The sequence below is a fragment of the Orbicella franksi genome, chromosome 1 (genome assembly GCF_964199315.1).
Source record: "Orbicella franksi chromosome 1, jaOrbFran1.1, whole genome shotgun sequence".
NCBI lineage: Eukaryota > Metazoa > Cnidaria > Anthozoa > Scleractinia > Merulinidae > Orbicella > Orbicella franksi.
The window spans coordinates 11615440-11635127 of NC_138145.1; the positions used below are offsets into that span (position 1 = coordinate 11615440).

At 39.2% G+C, this 19688-nt stretch overlaps 1 protein-coding gene across 1 annotated transcript; it reads left to right on the top strand.

Moving 5' to 3' along the window:
• The first annotated feature begins 2532 nt into the window (after positions 1-2532).
• Positions 2533-18570, top strand: LOC145490339 (A disintegrin and metalloproteinase with thrombospondin motifs 6-like). Its single transcript, XM_081469469.1, has 23 exons — positions 2533-3553; positions 3670-3736; positions 6508-6839; positions 7191-7371; positions 7544-7707; positions 8536-8619; positions 9212-9336; positions 9704-9762; positions 10056-10161; positions 10703-10837; positions 11332-11482; positions 11919-12017; positions 12525-12673; positions 12830-12893; positions 13088-13205; positions 13737-13879; positions 14294-14420; positions 14644-14727; positions 15180-15346; positions 15847-16030; positions 16895-17021; positions 17623-17833; positions 18418-18570. Exons 1-23 carry the CDS (start codon positions 3482-3484, stop codon positions 18568-18570), a joined length of 3102 nt encoding a protein of 1033 aa, XP_081325595.1. The 5' UTR covers positions 2533-3481.
• The last annotated feature ends 1118 nt before the right edge of the window (positions 18571-19688 follow it).

Sequence of the window (19688 nt, forward strand, 5' to 3'; positions counted from 1 at the left end):
ACGTTTCTTGACTACACAGATAACCTTTCATAGTGCTTGACTTAAATCAATTTTATTACAGCCAGTCTGGCTTCAAATTCAGCTACACTAAATCTAAATTGACGGGCTTTCCCGATTAAAAAACCTTCATATTTAAATCTGAATTAGAGCCCAATATTTACAACAGTTTCTATTTCAGCTTTGCCCCTTTATTTCTTTTGTTAGTTCCTGCTTCAAACAGCTGAGATAGTTTTCATGATTCCGTGACACAGAGTAATTAGGCACAAATTTCCCGTTAATGGAAAATCGTTTTTAAGCTTCCTTTTCGCGCGGCGGTTGACAGCAGGCCTGCGGCAGGAACGTGACTCACCAGCGTAAATCTTCTGTAAAGCGCGTCGGCGAGTTGTGTTCAGGTTTCAGGGCATGCAGTGATTCTAAAAGCTGAATAACAGCATAGAGCACGTACAAAAACATGATTCTTTGAAAACAACGTGGCTGCTGTACTCGGATTCAGTTTGCACTTGATAATATCGATAACTGACTAAGCTATTTACCATTACAGGAGTAGTTAAATTGAAAAACAAATAAATGTCGCCGAAATCGACCGAAAGGAATGAAAAATCCTGAATGACAGTCGTCTGCGAGCATCTAAAGATTTCAAAGAAACGAGCATTTTCTCTACCAGGTAAGCCGACGATCTTCGCTTGGGAAGAAAAGATTTGGTGTTTCCAGTGGCTACATTGTTTTAAGAAAATCCTTATAATTAAATATCACTGCTTTTATTTCAAAAAATCACGATTTTTCTTTAGTCAAATACAATCTGATGATATTACACTGATCAAGCCATTTAACACTTCGAGAGTGATAAGATATTTTAGCAAGTATATTTAGCGGAGAAAGACATTTCTAACGGTTACAGGCAAAATCTAGCCGCTATTCATAGCTTTCGTCGTGTATTTTTGGATAATTTTTTTTAAGGATTCGCCCACGCTTGCAAAGCTGGTTTTCTATTTAAGTCAAATAAAACTAACGTAGGAGAAGGTGGGAGAAAAATTTTAAGCTTTGAACTACTTAGGAGTACTGTGATGCTTAACGTGTTATCGGAAATGACACGCCCTTGAGCAATCTTTAGATCAAATGGATTCGGGTGATATTGACTTATCTCGTGACTTCGGAGTCTTACACAGGATATATCAATCTATTGATGTGAAATATGACGGATATGCTGTAACTTATAGCTTGAACGTCTCACGTATGTATCGAAAAACATAACGTTCAAGTAGCTTGGGGTAGATACGTAAATTATACCCAGTAATTAAAAATCAATATCGTCTGTGTACGTAAGAGCTCAATATCATTTCCTTAACGGAAACTAGGCATGTTATCGGCATATTCGCGGTCATTAAGACAAAGTTGATCGACACTTTACTAAAAAAGTAACTTTACTACTTGCATTTTGAGAGTATGAATATAAAGGTGATATTTTTCCTTGAATTAAATGAAAAAGAGCAATGTGTTTTGAAAATATCCTTAAATCCCTTTGACCTTTCATTTCCATTTCATTCATCTAAATCGCAAACACTTCACATGTGAGTCGAAATAATTTTGAATTTTCCGGTAAGACCTGTCATTAATACAAGAATTTAACTCGATGCGTCCAGTCCATGGCCATAAAAAATTCGTCGGTAAAATCAAGGACTTATCGATAAATCTCCTCTTTGTGTGTTTAGTCGTCGTTGAGTGCCTCAGGCGCCGTGGAGACGGCAAAAGAAATTAATCAGTGAATCAGCGGTTACGAGACTTAGTATGTTTACTTATGCATTTGCAGCAAAATGGCGTTCTGTGTTCTTTTCTAATCGTTATAAACCACACAGTAAATAACAATTAAATATTTGATTAGTTTTAATGCAAGTAAACAATACGACGTAAAAATTCATCCAGGCCATCGGTTGAAAACGCGAGTTTTACACCCAACAAAACGATCAAACGAGTTCCTGCAGCATGACGCTTGATGAGCGTATGTGTTTGTTTAAACGTTTTTTGTTCATTTTCATACATTCCCGTTTAGTAATTGTTAGTTACTAACGATGTTTCATCGTTTAGCCGGTTCATCCAGCATAATGTAAATGAGAATGTTTTTAAGCAGACGAAATGGCAATGGACACAGTGGCTTAGAGGGGCGTTAACGAACTTTTAGGGAGTTAACCCTGCGAGAAAGAAACAAGTTCCCGACTTTTCGCTTTGAAATTGTAATTAGATGAACTTCGATATGATTTTACAGAGAAAACATCATATGGTGATTTGACAAAGGAGGTTTTCTTTTCAGAAAAGAATAACCTAAATTAACCCCGTAATAATCAGAACAGATATGAAATCGCGTATGAATCTTGCTTTGTACTAAAATCCATACTCTTCGGGTTTTACTGAAGGTATTTTTTAATGTAAATTCGAAAAATTTATATCCATGAAACCACCTCAACATATAATAAAGAAGTTCAGCATATTGGTTTATTACTCTGGTGGTTATCGCATTCGATCGATAATTATCAAAAGGCAGAAAACCGTCAATAGAATAACACAGTTTAAAAAGTAGTTTTGATTGAATCAGGTTCCCTTGTTGTCTTCTTTTTTAGTAGAGAAAAATATTTTTACCTATCTTATATCAATAAACTAGACTGAACTAAAGTGATTGTTCTTGGGAATTTGAATGCAGTGTCGAGAATTTTAGAAATTAAAAATGTTTCGTGAGAGGACACTAAGAAAAGTCAAATGTAACAACTTTCTTGACGGGCGGTGAAATCAAAGACTCGTTCGTGTGGCGAACAATTCGAAAACGCATAAGCTGCAATTAAGGATCTGTGAATCAGTTAGCCAGAAATAAATTAGTTTTGTCAACAAAGGCACTTTGCCATCTCAAGATGGACTTATTGGTAAGATGGCTTGGCGTGGTTGCGGTTTACCTGAGTATTCCGAAACCGGCGGGAGAGCTTTCAATCCCTCTTTGTGTTATTACAGCGTTTATGCCCTTATAAAAAGTGGGGGTGTTAAAATATTTTAAAATAGTTCCAACTTAGTGTGCCGTTTTCAGTGAGAGGGGATACGCGGTGAATTGTTCTTGTATTTTTTTTATTTTTTTTATTTTTTTATCATGTTGCACAAGAACTGAAGAAAGATGTTATCAAGTTTAAAGTGGCAGATTGAGAGGAGCCAACTCTTTGAGAATTCTTAAAAGGCAGGACGGCATCAGTTTTCTAATTGCATTCGTTGTTTATCTAGATCGTTAATGGCGAAAACTTGAGAGGAACCGACCGAGACAAAATCATTGAGTAGCTGCGAGCAATACTCCATCAATACCGAATAAAAACATCGAAACAGTAGCAAACATCGCGCTCATTTGAAAGTCTAATGAGCTCAGGAAACGCACAGATACTCGGCGAGCAGCGATCCTGCGATTACATTGAACGGGTCGTCAGCCGGAGCATTGCTCGTGCCTTGAGGCAGAATGTTATTACGGTTTATCGCAGTGTACTTTTTTCTTTTTATTCTTCCGCGGGCTGGAGCAAATTCATACGAGGTAAGAAAATTTGCATGCTTGAAAAAATCTTAGCTGGGAGACAAACTAATCAATTTTCACACTCATCCAATGCTAAAAAGTTTTACTTATCTTCTGTTGTTCTGTTTTGAATTGAGGATGTGCACAATTTACTAACACCGCAAGAGAGGGAGAAGATTTTCGGTGAACCATTCCCTCAAGATGGTAAGCAGCGTGAGAATATTCGATGTAGCCAAGTTAGTTCTGTCTTGCACCTGAATGTAAAACAGAGAGGAGTGGCAATTTACAATTTAAAATCCGATCATAGTATTTATGGGTAGCTAACTCCCCGAGTTTTGCCTAACAAGACGAAATAAAATTAAAATAAACACAGTATTTTGCCAACTTTAGGAATCTAGCTTAACCTTTTCAACAGCATATCCAGCATCTGTTTGGCAAAAGAAAAATATTGGAAAGGAATTCCGAGGAACCTATGCTAAGTAAAGTCGCTGAACATATACCGCCGTATTTCGAACCAAAGAAAACTAATAAAACTCGTTGTAGCTTGCAATTTATTTCCGTTTCGGGTACCAAACTTTTATACAAATGCTTTGACTTTTTCACTCCGAAAAAAGTCAATACAGTTTAACAATATTACCGATTATGAAACTGATACTTACTTTAACATAGACGTATTTGGTTTATAACAATAAAAACTTATTTCCTCAATAAAAAATAGATCTTCGTCTAAAACGACCTCGTGAAGAAAAAAAAAGAAATTTACAGTTGAGGTCAATTCAGTTTAATTACTGGATGGAAGAAAACATATGCTAAATGCTAAGCGGCACCAAATAATCTAACCTCAATCTGAGACAAATAAAAAACTCTCATATTATTGAGGTCCTTTGTTATGAATGCACAGGTCCTGATGTGGAAGATCTGTTGGACCCTTTCAAAGTCTGTTCATTAGGACACTTGACCAATCTCACTGAAGAAAAGTTGGAAAAAGAACGATATTTCGGTTAATTCATGAAGCAATATACGCTCTAGGAAATTGTGATTTGAAACAAATTATAGCCACGCTGAAAGTTGAATTCCTTGAAATGTTAGTGCATAGACAGGTTTAGTCTAATTCGATCATGGCGGACAGGTGAAACTATAGACAGAAGACCACCTTCTACCGTGAATTGAGGTCTAAGACGTGTAATGACCGCAACGAAATCAAATAGTTATTATGTTCGAGGCTTTGAAATTCCTCAGCAAAATTAATGCGGTCGCAAGCTTGTCATTTATTTTTGATCAAGACTCGGATTGCTCAAACTGAAAAATATCCAAAAACTAAAACTTATCGCAAAATTCAATGCAAGATGATTTAATAACACCTTTGATTTACGCCTCAGAAAAATTGAGCAGTACTAATAGCAGAGATTTATATAAACACTGATGGAAATCCAGTTTTAAGACAGAGTCTATTATGACTTGTTATGCATTACTTACTTGATATGATCACAGAAATTCAAACAGGTTTGAAACAGGTTGATAGGCTGATGTTCCTGACGCCAGCGGGTCTTCTGATAATGTGTCGAGTCAATTTTGTTTGGGTTGTGTTTACCATGCTTCCCCAAACAACGCTAAACCATGGCTAATAATATATTTTACGGTTTAAATTTTTGTATATAGATCCGATGAGATGTTCTCCGTTTGGGTTCGATTAATTGACAAGCCTTCGCGCAGATACATAAAAAGGAATGTAAATAGATAAATTGTGAGAAATGTCGAATTATCACCACAATTTAAACAGACATGCAAATTTACACTTTCTTTTTTGAAATACTAGCATTGCTAGCTAGTTTACAGTAAAGACGACAGCTTTATCATTCATGCACAGCGAAAAAAGGTTATCATACAAGGATAAATATTATAATGGTCGTTTTCATCTTAGTCACAACAAGAATAATTACATTGTCACGAATTTATTCAAAAGATTAGCCGCTGTTAATTATAAAAGTGCGAAAATGTAAGCCCCATTAACAAATTTACCACTTATGGGCATGTTCCTTATCTAAACTCCTGGGAGAGGTAACATATTAAATGCACTTTGGATATATTATGATGTCATGTCATTGTGTACAGAATGTCAAAGTGTGCCGAAAATGCACTCTCGCCTAAACGTTCTAGAGAAACTTTTAGTCCGATGGGGCGAAATGAACTAGCGACTTGGGTGACAATTCTATTAAATTTCTTACTTCAATTATTGTGTACAATACAGTTATACTTGGGGCGATAAATACAGATGGCCCTGACCATAAAAAACATCGGGTTTTCACTCCCTTAATTAAAACCTGATAGCATTTGTTTTCAAACTTCAATGAGTAAGTTTTGGAAAGGATTGCTTGAAATTGTTGGGAAGCGGAAGAGGAAAAAAAAATTAGCACTGTAAGGCAACATCGGTGGACTTTCCTCCATCGATATAGTTGATACATGTTAACAAACTGCAACAGTAAATCGCAGAACTTGAAAAACATTGTTACATGGTATTGCGTTTGTATTAGAATAGGTAATCGACTGAATGCGAGCACAATTAAGGTTTTACACTACGGATGACGTCTAAAAATTCTCTCCAAATTGCAAGAACCTTTAGGTGATTGTAATTTTAAAGAATTGTCAAAATCGCAAGTAGTGTAAATCCTTAATTGCTCGAACTTTCATACGATTAGTCATTTGTTATATGACTGAGTTGGTGACAAATTAAGCTTCATCATGCCACATTGTATTAAAATGGCAGAGAACCAGAAGCATCTGCTAATAACGTACGGAGATATGTTCAGGTATAAACGACACCGCAAGATGAAAAACGTCAACTTTGAGATCCTGTGATATGTCTATAAACAGATTGTTATACCGCACTGGTTTATATTTAAGAAGAATTTATCTCGGGGACTGAGCTGGTGCAATTTTAACAAGGGCCTTTCAATAACAATCGCGCATAATATCAGTTCCAGATTACCACGTGACGCATCCAGTTCAAGTAGACGAGCATGCCGCCTTTTTGACACGTGACCTGTCTAATGGTAATCATAGAAGACGCCGCGACGTAGCAAGTGCCATTAAAGAACCTGTTTTCTTCCACCTGTCTGCGTTTGGTCAGAATTTTCATTTAAATGTTACTCTTAATGACGAGCTACTCTCACCCAACTTTGTCATCGAGGTTCGCGGGAATCAAAGTTCTCGATTTCACTTCGACGTTGAACACTGTCATTACACTGGTCACGCGGTATCGTCAAAAGGACTGGGTACTAAAGTGGCGTTAAGTAATTGTGATGGGCTGGTAAGTAAAGCTTCTAGTTCTTGCATTCTTGCATTCTTGCTTCTTCTGTTTTCTTTGATCAGTCGGGCGAAAGTTATCACATTTTGGCAGTTCGTCGAAAACAACATTGAGCACCTGTAGAAGTACCCCCATTTACTTTCACCTCAGGAATGTTACTTTCTTTTAAGATTTAGTTCTCCAACGACAGGCATTGGCTTAATAACCTCGTAAGCGTTTTTAATTTTCAATTCATCTGCTTGGAGAGCAAAAACGTTGGAACGCAAGGATTCCTAAAGTTGAGGAGACGTTGGTCTTTGAGCAGCTAGTAACCTGACGTTATTTCTTATAACGGCAAATATTATGTCTCCTCAGCAAGGTTTGATTCGCACTCCAGAAGATGTATTCACAATTCATCTGCTTCCAGACCGACTAGGATTGGAAAAGAACAAAACTCGCGCCCACGTGATTCATAGAAGATCTACCACACCCCTAGAGAGTGTCGGGAAGGCGCTTAAAATAGAGAAAAGATCAGAGAACTGGTGCGGGGTGGAAGGTTGGTATTTTAATGTTAAACGGTCCGGCTGAGCTTTTAATATTATACCTCGCGAAACTTGCCAAAAAAGAAATACAAACAACCGATAATGATCATATATGCAAACACTTCATTGCTTAGTATTTTTGTCCCCCTCTATCACAGCACTCATATTGTTAACTTGCCGTTGCAGACAAGCCAAGTTCCAGGGTGAAGCGCATGGTATTAGATTTGCCCGCTCCAGTAAATTACAACAAGGACTTCACTATTGAAACGCTTGTTGTTGCTGACAAGACAATGACTGATTTCCATGGAATTGAGGAACTCAAAGTTTATGTCCCTAGTCTAGTTAACATTGTAAGTCTAATAACCTTTGCTTTACAACAGATATGAACCACATAACAAGTTTTCAGGTTATATTATTTTAAAAGAAACACCTGGATTCAACTATCACTTTGCTAAAAAGATTTTGTCTTGTTAAGATGTAGAAAATGTTTTTTATTCGGGTGACGTTAGGGATAACGAGCAAACGATAAATTATGGATTTCAAGCTAAGGCCCGGGTCAAACGCCATACTTCACATGAGCCGAACCCAATGACAGTTTAGGTGGACTCAAATAATTAAAAGAACGCCTGTTTGAGTCAAAGGTCGAACTTAATTCAGTCGAACCGAACTGCCACATCAAACAAATAACAAAAGCAGTCTTGTTCAGTGGTTTAACAAGGTAAAGTCATGCGTTTATGCGTTTGGTTCGACTCATGTAGAGATCGCCGTTTGACCTAAAGTCGGTCTTCAGGCGTCATTCACGGCTGGCCAGGCGTGAAGAACGCCTCAGCCGCTCCAAATAAAATCAGTCGAACTTAATTGGGTCAAACGCCGAACTTCACATGAGCCTAATTGGTTGAATTGGGTTCGGCACATGTGAAGTGCGGTGTTTGACCCGGGCCTTAGCGAGTCCGTCATTTCGACAAAAATGTGCTGTTAAAATGAAATCTATTCTTCATTGACCTTCAGAAAATGGTTTGGTGACAAGCTGTAAAAAGTCTTACTGAGCGAATTATGTTTTTGGTTAACATTTTAGTCATACTGATAAGTCATTCCGACCAGTTACTTCAACTAGTGACCGCTCTTTCAATTCAAGCTCAAGAAATGCATTTCTTAAATTGTTTTTTTTCCCAATTTAGGTTTACAATCTTATAGGCGACAGTTCCATTGGCGCGAACATGAAGTATGTCTTGCACAAGCTACTCATTCTTGAGCATGATCAGGTGAGTATGCGTCCACACTACGCCGGAGAAATTTGAAAACACAACTTTATTTCTACGGTCAGGCCTACCGTCCACACTAATCCGTCACGAAAACGGAGCTTTTCGAAAACGCTGTACTATGTTCAAACCGGAGGAATTTGAAAACGGCGACTTTGCCTTTTAGTGTGGACGGACCATTTGTGATTCAATCTTCACAAGTAGCTATGTTATCTCATCCGGTTCAACCTCGTTGGTATACTTGAGGCGCCACGCACCTCCCAGAGAGCTTAACAGGATTGGCTGAGAAAACAGTAGAACAAGCAACTGAGAAAATGAACCAATAGAAGCTAACAGGTGCGTGGCTTTTGGAATACGTCATATAAACTCCCTAATGAACATAGAAATAAAGTTCATCATCATTAACCCTTTGGCACACCCTGGGGAGGATAGAGTGTCAACCAGTACCCTACAACCCACACGGTTCTTTGCTAATGTTTCGGCAGCCGGCTTCCAGGAGAAGCCAACTCGCCGCCTTCCCTCTGGGTGGTAGCTCAAGGCTTGTAGAAACGAAGTTAGCATTGTAAAAATTGACTCATTTAGTTGACACCTGTAGGAAGGACTCACGATCAGCTCTCATGCTGGTAACACCATGACAAGCTTCTGTGAATGGACCAAAGGACAGAACGTAGAGGATGATAACCACCCTGATCACTTTGACCACGCCGCGCTTATTTCACGGTAAGAAAATATTTTTTCCTACTTAACGACTTATTTTATGCCTAGGATAAAGCGCTTGATCTTGTAACTGGTTGTGGTCAGGAGGCAATTCATGATCTCACTTAGTTTTGGAGTGACAGACAAAAGAGAACATAACGAAAAAACAGATAAATCCAGTAATTCTCAAAGGTTTAATTTGCTCTGTGTTCCTTACAAGTGATATCCAGTTTACATACAAATGTAGGTCGACGGATATATCAGTTCCTTTAATTTGCATCATTTTTCCCTTTCAGAATATAGCACTTAAGAAATTTTACCATGGTCACCCTTACGATTAACTTCAGCTCATTTTTTGAAGCTGTTCATATCAACCTTGTTCTTATTTCAGGTATGACTTCTGTCGAAACGCGGACAACAGACCTGGCCAAAGCTGCGAGAGAGTTTTAGGTGAGGCATTCTTGTACCTTAATCGGTAAACCGGAATGTCTTGGTGCGCCACTTGCGAGGGAAAAATGGATGGTTACCTCAGCTGTTTTGGAAATGGAACACATCAGTTGACGTTAGAACGTACGGAACACTTCACTGTACATTAAAACCCTTCCAAAAATGTAGTGGGTAGATTGCACTCTTTGGTGTTAAATACTATTCAAGCCTGTCTCAGAATAAAACTTTTCTCGTAACATTTACACAGTTTAAAAGCTTGAGACTTGTTTTTATATTTTCTGTTTCCGGACACGAAGGTCTTGCACAAGTCCAAGGAATGTGTAGTCTCACCGGAAGTTGTACTTTGAGCAAAGATGGGGGCCTGGGAACAGCGTACACCATGGCACATGAAACGGGTCACAAGTGAGTAGAACAAAGAGAGAGATCGTGTGCGTCACTTTAACGTCTAAGTTCTTAGGTTTGGTTTTAGCATAAGTACACTAGTGCTAATAATTAACAGATTAGGTTTACTTGGTAAATTTTGGGTGTGATGTTAAATGGTTTGAACCCAGTATGATGATCCTGGCCAACGGGTCTTGGAAAAGACTGTTGACTATGTTTCTGCCACCTGAGTACAGTCATCTCGAGATCAGATGCAAGTAGAAAACGGTTCTTCTCCGGTGTCATTTCAAATATCTTTCGGTTGATCTGATTGGTCGTCTTGGTGGTGGGTGACGTGTCAGCCGTAGAGACTCAACAGTGTTCACTAGAAGTTTACAGTGCTTTATTCCGACAGAGTAAAAAATTACACTATATAATTACAATTTACAACGCGCACACTTCCGTGTAATTCTCAGTCACGCATAAAAATTGCATACATAAACAAAAAATAAACGTAAGCAGACATTACCTTTAGTTACTTTCGTGTTCTTCTGATTGTAATCGGACGTTTTGTTTCTCGTAGTTTGGGAGCTCAGCACGACAGCGCAGGCAATCCGTGTGCTGATGTGACGAACATCATGTCTACACAGGCCAGCGGTAAAGAAACAGCGTTTGAATGGTCTCACTGTAGCAGAGAATCAATTCACACTTTTCTATCGTAAGTATTCTGCATTTCATTTCGTGAGTCTTTTCTCTTGTTTCAGTGCTGTCTCTTCAAGGTTATATGAAATCCGCCCATTTTATAGTTGCATTACTTTGTATTATTTATTGTTTAGCATTCTAGAACTGTGATCATTGTTACTAGCCGCCTTAGTACTAAAAAATGACAGACTCGGGCTCAAAAGCGGTTACAGTCTGTTTCGGGTAGTGTCCCGAAAAATGCGAACATTCCTGTACTCAGCAGTTTTACATATTTCTTGCTTAAGCAAATAGTTAGAGGTCTCTGTTTCTCATGTTTAATTCAAAGAACTAAAAAATTCAAATGCAAAAGCGAAAAATAAACACACACACAAAAAAAAAAAGGAAAAGAAAAGAAAACCAGTGTAACTGAGAGTACTTGACAAGAAATGCCACACATTCAAATTTTAACCCATTTATTTTGTTCATGTAGCCAGGTAGTAGGTTTATGTCCATTGCATTTGATTTTCTTAGTGGCGATCACTCTGCGTGCTTAAAAGATAAACCTCAAAAGGCTGTGAAATTACCAGAACGTCTGCCTGGCGAACTCTATAACGCTGACGATCAGTGCTCGAGGGCCTATGGAGATAAGTCAAGTGTATGTCCAGCTCCTTTTTTGAAAGAGGTGAGTTGTAATAAAAGATAATAACAAAAAAAATAAATAAATAATAAAAGCTGGCGAGACAAGATCACCGTAAACATTCGTGACCGTTTTGCGCAAACAGTCCCATTCGAGCTCAGTTGTAGAGTACAACACCGACGCTACACATCAATTTTAAGCTTGCAGACAAAATCCTTTAGTAGTTTAAGGGCCGTAGCCAGAAAAGAAATTATTACTGAGGCAATGTCTACGGTTAAATCCATAAAAAAGGATGCAATGTTCATGGAAAAATTCTCTACTAGGTACTTAACGTGTTTATCGGATTACATTTAAACACAACGTTGTGGTCATGCAAGAAACACGACTGAGGCAACTGCCTCGGGTCGCCTGTTACTAGCTACGGCCCTGCGTTTAAACGCATTTCATCAGGCATGATGTGTTTCCTTTGTTCCGTTTTTAGAAAATCTGCACGCAGCTGTGGTGTATCAGCCCTGTGACTAAAATGTGCACCACACAACATGAACCTGCCGCGGAGGGAACGGATTGTGGCCAGAAAATGGTAAGATAAGATCAGTGCTAATTTAAAGTTTAGAGAAAGAATCGTCAAGCCTAGTCGTTCTTTTTTTGTGTTGTGTCTCAGACCCTCAAATCAGTGTTGTAACATATAAGCAGAGGAAACTTTTCTAGGTACCTAGATGTCTTTTTTTGCTGTTTACCAATATGGCAGAAATTTTATGACATTTTAATATGGCAGAAATTTCATGTATGTCACCAAATGACATACAGCGGACCCCCAACCCATTCTCAGATCCTCACGTGTAGCACTTTGCTCTCGGACGAAAAGAATACTCAGGGACTAGACAGAATGGGAATCTAAAATAAAGACGCCCAATTTCGTCTTGGCCAATACCATCCAACCTCGTTCCCAGGGCCTTTTCCATCATCTTCAAGAAAAGGAAGTTAATTGTTTTCCCTGACGGGAATGCTAAAGGACATAATTAATATCAGTGATAATCCCGACGATGAATTAATTAATACTTCATAATTTTTTGTTACCATTTTTCAGTGGTGTCGCCGCGGAAAGTGTGTCCCGTTTGGCAGCGAGGGGCCTAAGGCTGTGGACGGCAGTTACGGACCGTGGGGAGAATGGAGCGATTGTTCACATTCGTGCGGCGGGGGACTGATAACAAGAAAGAGGAATTGTGATAATCCAGAGTAAGAAAACAATAGTAATATTTACAAAAAAAAGTTAACTCAAAGCATCTAAAGAGTTTCCTTTAAAAAAAAAAGAACGTCCTTCATAAAATTCATAGCGTGGGTTGTAAATAATGTATCGAGTGATGCCGTTGTTGTATACGATAATCTTTTCAGACCCCAAAATGGTGGGAAGTTATGCAAGGGACACTCCGCAGAGTTCAAGCACTGTCAGACTCCTGTGAGTATCAGCGTAGTTGGTCCCTTAATGCTATTTTCAAATGATCTGTTTGTTTTATCTGCTCGACTGTAAATCCTGAATTCGTTGTATTGTGTCAAGAAGAACTTAATGAAACTCAAACAAATATTACAATGGAACAAAAAACTCCACATTACAAAAGCTTAAACACGTAAAATCTATTTTGCTTTTTTTAGAAATGCCCAGCAGGGACGCCTAGCCCTAGAGCAAGCCAGTGTGAATCAAAACGACAGATAAAATTCATTGATGGTAACAAGTATCAGTGGACTTACAATCCTGCTGTTCCTGTTACAGGTAAAGAGACTTGACATCCAATCAGGTCACACGACGCACGCCCTGATCACGTGCGAGTCCAATAGACCTTATGCATGATTTCGTCAGTTGGAAAAGAACTCACTCCTAGCCCTACTCGTAATTCGTATCAAGCTCCCGCCTCTTTAATTTGATGCTGTTTTCACTTTAGTGTCTCTGTCTTCTTTGCTGCTTTGTGGATACATTTACGATAAAATGTACAAGTCGTGCTTCGAAACTGGGCCTACCTTGTCTGACATAAAAATCAATAACAGCTATATTCAAGCTGTTTTTTTCTTACATACGGTTATACAACTTCTCCACGGAGTTTGTGTGTTTGAGACGAATCACTCGATAAATTCCTCGAAACTTGTTCCGAGGGCTTTTCCCTTGAAATTTGGCAGGGGCTCTGGGAACGAGGTTAAAATTCCACCGATAAAAAAGTCATTTCATTTGAAATCTAGAACCAGCAATGATTAAAGATGACAAGATAAAGTACAGCGCATGAACTGACATTTTTGTGTCGTATTTCAGGTGGACAGCAGTGTAAATTATCGTGTATTGCCCAGGTAGGTATTCGCCAATTTGCTAAGTATGGATTTGGTTTCGTGGATGACGGGACACGATGCGATGATTACGATGAAAACAGTGGAATTTGTATCAGCGGCAAATGCCAGGTGAGCCATGTTAAAGTACCCTTCATGTTGCCGATCCTCAATTATCCACTCACTTTGACAAAAGCCAATAAAGAGGAACTAAACTCAGTCAATGTATAATGAGAGAGAAAAAAGAAAATTTAAAGAACCAAGAGAAAATCCCTTCAAGTACGGGCACAAACGTGGTACCAATAAATCCAAGTCAACCTTCCTTCTTAAAGTTGTCACTCTTCCTCCCTGCAGGAGCGACGTTGAGACGTTGAACGCAACTGCTTGCCAATCTACTGGTACAACAGTGGCCTCCCTTTCCCATAAAAGAACCCCATAGCCGGCAACGAAAAAGTATCGTTTTAGCCTTTTGCCACTCACACAATCGTTGGATTGCATCCTGTCTAGGAAATTCAGCTTTAGCCTTTCATTTCTCTCACCTATTAGCCCTTAGGTTGTGACAAAGTACTTGGTTCCTCAAAAGTGTTTGACCGTTGCGGTGTTTGCGATGGAGATGGAACTTCGTGTATCGGCAAAAGATTAACATATAAAGGCCTTCCCAATCCTATGAAGGGTAAGCTAACCTCGTGTGAAAAATACAAATATACTTAAGTGTCAACTGATATACACTGGGGTTCTTTGGAGATCTCAAAGTGGTTAAAAGAGCAACCGAGACAAGCGTCAAGTGAATAAAGGAAAGTGAATATTGATCAAATCCGGGTTGTACGTGTTCACTATATATATTGTCACTTCTCTATTACGATTTTGTTTTTTTATCTGTGCTTTTCTATGGACAGGACATTATCAGCCTATTGGAGTTATTCCTGAAGGAGCCAGAAATGTTCAGATCAGAGAATTGAGTGGTTTTAAAAATTACTTGGGTAAGTTCATAATCTTAACGAAAACTGTGCTAGAACTGCCAAAGCATCGATATTGTAACGAATACTGTATCCTGAGTAATTAATATCATATCATGTGACGAAAATGCTTAGGCGTACAAAGCGAAGTCCATACAAGCTAATTAAGGATGACTGAGGGCCATATGCCTCACAACGGTCCCCCACAATGAAATTAATAAGTTTATTACAAGGTTCTCGCTGACGTTTTTTTAAAGCTGAGTATTCATAATGCCCCCTGAAATTAGGGGAGAAGTCGGCCCCACCTGTTAGTCAATCGAAGCGCGCGTTACATCTTTATAAAACGCTCTAGCCATGTATAATAAGGGAGAACATCGGCGGGACGCCGTTATCTTAGGAAAGTAAACCACCGAATTATCAGAAATGACAGACAGACTGAGGAATGTATGGTAATCAGTGCTGGTTAACATCCACAGCTATGATGACTGTCGAAGGTAAAGACTTACTCAACATGGACTTCCGCATCAAACCACGAATCTTCGGTTTTGTCGGCGCTGGTACGAGATTTAAATACACTCGTGATGAGTTGGACAAGGAGAAAATTACTGCACAAGGACCGCTCAGTCAGGACGTGGAGTTACTGGTGAGTTTAGAAATGAACTGTTATGTATGACTTCAGAAAACTGACAATATGAGCTGTAGAAGTTTCGGGTCAGTTAAGGAAGCCAGGAATTCTATAGTTGGATTGTTGATTAAAAAAAGTTACTGAAGCCAATTAATTTTTTTGCTTCCCATCGTTCTAACACCCTTCACACACACACACACACACACACACACACACACACACACACACACACACACACACACACTATAGCAACAATGTCATTGAATTTAAAGGGAAGTTGGCTTAAAAAGGATAGTCTCGGTTGATAACATAACCGCGTCCATCCAAACAATCTCAGAAGCACTTGCAAGACACGTTCCAGCTTAGTTAAGTCGTGAGGTCCGCTTTATCATGCGTGCAGAAACAACTTTCAGCTTGAAAGGAAACATACCACCTAATCAACCTAAATACCTCATTCCATACATTATGAGACATTTGTCGATATTTCAGTTTGATCTTCCTGTCTCTGTTCTCTACAGTATTTAGTTCAGTCCTGGAAGGAAGAATACCAAGTCAGGATACGATATCTTGTTCCACGCTCTAAAGACGTCGAGGTCGCGGACGAGAGAATTGCACGAAGCTTGGGGCATAGCTTGGAGCATGAGAGAGTCAGTTTCAAGTGGACAAAGCGTTCGTTAGGCTGCTCTGAAAGCTGTGGAGGAGGTTAGTATTACTTAATGTCACAATAACCAAACTAGAACATCCAGCAAATCTCACTGTCAAGATAGGGGTGGGATGGCCCAATAAAGGGATTCTGCTATCGAAATCAGACCTGTTGGAGAGTTCTGTTAAGGTTACTTCAAACCTTCGCGGGGCTACATACTGTGAACTCTAGGGGTTCTGTTATTTCATTGGCTCGCGGCTTTTCAAGTTGACTCATTCCTCTGTGAAGGCGTGATACGTTTATAAATCTTTAGAAGACAAAAACTCGCACTCGTTTTTCGAGAGAATCCCTTCTCTTTAAATGAATTAATAGGGTATGTAGATTTGACGGTTTTCCATGAAATTTGGTCAGAACATTCACTGACAGATATGGAACAAAAGTATGTCGTCGAATTCCTTTATTTTAAATACTTTTCTCGTGGCGCCCTTTAACGCAACAGGTTACGCGAATTTTTCGATAGCCGAGGTTGACAGATCTATAAAAAGATAACCAATAGAAATAAAAGAAAATGCTGACACGTTTTTGGAGATTGAGGCTTTGTGATAAACACTGCACAGTTATTTTGCATGAACGATCGCATTTGATACCCGATTAATTCGCTGGAACGTCAGTCGGTCATTTTGGAGTTGACGGCCTCTGCCGCCTTTGGAAAGCAAAATCCAAAACAAAAAATTATTTTATCGAATTCTACATTTTATAACCGTTTTGTTGATATATAGTTTGTGGGGGGTTCCTTGAAAACAGTGCGTGTACGAATTTTTTTCTGGAGGACACCCGCGAAGGTTTGAAGTAACCTTAAGCAACTGCAAGTCACTTATTGAATTCATCGTATTTTTAAATAACCATCGTCTATTACAATACAGGAACAGAGTTGGTCAAGGCGACTTGTGTCCGCGCTGATGACGGATCAATGGTCAGCGATCACTATTGTGGCGGAGAAAGGCCTGGTGACGAGACTTTGGAGTGTAACACCCAAAAATGTCCAGCGAGGTAATCCAAAGGTTAATTCGGCTTATATATTAGATATTAAGATGTACAACGCTACAAACGTTTTTCTGTTTTGCTTTGTCAACGTTTTCCCATCTAGTAAAGAGCAATATCAGTTGATGAATTATTTCACGTCAGAAACATAAGCATTTGCCATGACGTCTTGTATCAAACACTAAATACGTAGTTTTAACATGGTTTTAACATGGTTTGGCCATGTATATTTCTGGGGGACGGTTTTTCTTTGTCCGCAGTCGCCTTATCGCGACAACGACTTGATATTCTGTATTTTTTCTATTGTCCATTGTCACGTGTTTTGCATGTGACATTGGCCAATCCGCAAACATTTGGATTTGAGTTTCATCGGTGGTCATTTCCATGTGCATTTAGTGGACGATCGGTCAGGCAGCCGATTGCTTCACTTTCTGCTACATCGTGCTGACGACGGCCAACAAGGTCGAAACAGCTGTCCACGGTTGCAATTCTTGGCCTTCAGTTTGGGCTCTATCATGTCGTTGTCCCGTTAGGCTTTGTACGTACTTATCAGCCTTGCTTCATTGTGCTTGTATTAACCACGGTCAAACTCAATGCTGGTTTTCACTAGGTGGAAAACAGGAGAATGGACCGACTGCTCAAAGACATGCAACGACGGCCATCCAGGGGAGAGGACTCGGCAGGTTATCTGCGTTGACGAATCACATGACATTGAGACTGAAGATCAGGAATCTTACTGCGCAGGACCTAAACCCGTGACACGAGAGGCATGCGCACTGCAGGCCTGTCCTGCTGAATGGGTAACAGTGAAATCAGGCCCGGTTAGTAGAAAGAAAAACACGAAACGATTCTGTTCCACAACATATCTGGTAATAACGTTTTATCAAATAGTGCGCACACTGACGCAAGGGAGTTTTAAAGACTTTAAACTGAATTCGCATAAAATTCGCTGTTCATTTCTTACATTCGGAAAAAGAAACGCAGAAGGAAACAAGAACGAGTAATTTGCGTCAAAGTCCATAAATCCGAGTGACCTAGGAGATACTTTTGCTTTAGGATTTTCAATCAGTCATGATATATAGAGAACTAAACTTATCTCTAATTTCACAAGACTTATGCCCCGTTCACACCAACTTAACAAGGTTAACTAAATTAGGTTTAGGTTTTTCCAATTTGTTGATTACGCTTTGCAGTCATTTGAGAAGAAAAATTTCAAACCACCTTGTAAACACATTTTAATCAAACAGGTTTTTACGTTGTTAAGTTGTGGGGTGTGCATGGTTTTTAGCAGCTAATTTTTTAACCTAGTTTTGATTAACCAGTTTTAAACATGTTTACCATGTTGGTGTGAACGTGGTATTTGTTCTATATTCCGAACCATTTCCTTGTTTTCTTCTAATTCCAGTGCTCCGCAGTTGGTGGCAAAGGAGTGAGAAAGATTGAAGTGGCCTGCGTGAAGACAACGGAATCTAACAAGAAAGTCAAAGTGGCAGACGAAGAGTGCAGCGGACAAAAACCTCCCACTACGGCCTCATGTGATATTAGGATACCTTTTTAATGATCATTAGAATCAAAACAGCTGTCAAGCTCGATAATACAGAAGCTTTTTTCTAACTACTATCAATAGTTTATCAAATACCATAGTAAGCATTCTCGTTGACTATTTTTTTTTTTACTAGCGCTATTCGTTTCTTAACAGCTACAAAACGTAACTCAATAGATAAAACAGCAAAACATTTCGAAAGTTGCGTTAAGGTGCACTGAGAAAGCAGTCACAACCATTTTCGCAAACGGTCGACTGTAACTGGAAATTGAGGTCAAGCCCAGCTGCTCGGCACGACACAGGCCACTGATTTAACTTGATGAAAAATATAAACGCTTTCCTTAATTTCAATGCAAAGTTATGATCATTCAACAAAAGCACACACCCTTTGTCTCGCTGCGTCTCTCACTGATGGTATTAGCAATTCAGCTAGTTCTGGGAGTTTAAGATCTAACACCCAAGACTGTGAAGGAATTTTACCTAATAAAGGATGATCGCGTCATACCTTGTCACTCGTCTTAATAGGTACCAGTGATTGGTCACCGCACCAATCGAACATTGCCCAGTAAAGGAGATAATACTTATTTGATATTCATAATGTTCTGCGACTGAGCCAACAGCCATGACGCTAGTGGTGTATGAAAATGCCAGGTAACATGCTGTTATCATTGTTGAAGCAACCCGGAGTAGCACCCCTCTTAGAGATATGCAAAATTTGCTATTCAGACATTCAGAACCTAGTTCTGGTGGCGCCATGAACAGGCTTCTGGGACGAGGGCGCGTTAAAGGAAGAAATTCAGGGGAAACGGTAGGATAGCATAATGATCCATTAAAAATCGTCATTCACAACAATGCATTAATTAACGAGGCAGGTTCCCCTTCATTATTTATAAGCATTTTCTATTGACGTTGAAGCAAATTCTAAAAACAAGTTGCCATAGAATAAACTAGCAACTAGAGCAGTCCACTCTGAAAACTTACAATGCGTTTATTACCAGATGAGCTTGCGCTATTGGCAATTATGTAAATTTAAGAGGAAAAATCACGAAGATCAAACATAAATGCCCAGCACTAATAATGAACTGAAACTACAAACTGAACGGCTTGCGAACCTTCAAGCTAAAAATGCACCA

Coding starts and splice junctions, on each gene's coding strand:
- LOC145490339 (XM_081469469.1), top strand. CDS start 3,482: ATGTTATTACGGTTTATCGCAGTGTACTTTTTTCTTTTTATTCTTCCG. Junction 9,337..9,703: donor CACGCCGCGCTTATTTCACG/GTAAGAAAATAT, acceptor TTCTTATTTCAG/GTATGACTTCTGTCGAAACG. Junction 17,022..17,622: donor ACCCAAAAATGTCCAGCGAG/GTAATCCAAAGG, acceptor GGTTTTCACTAG/GTGGAAAACAGGAGAATGGA.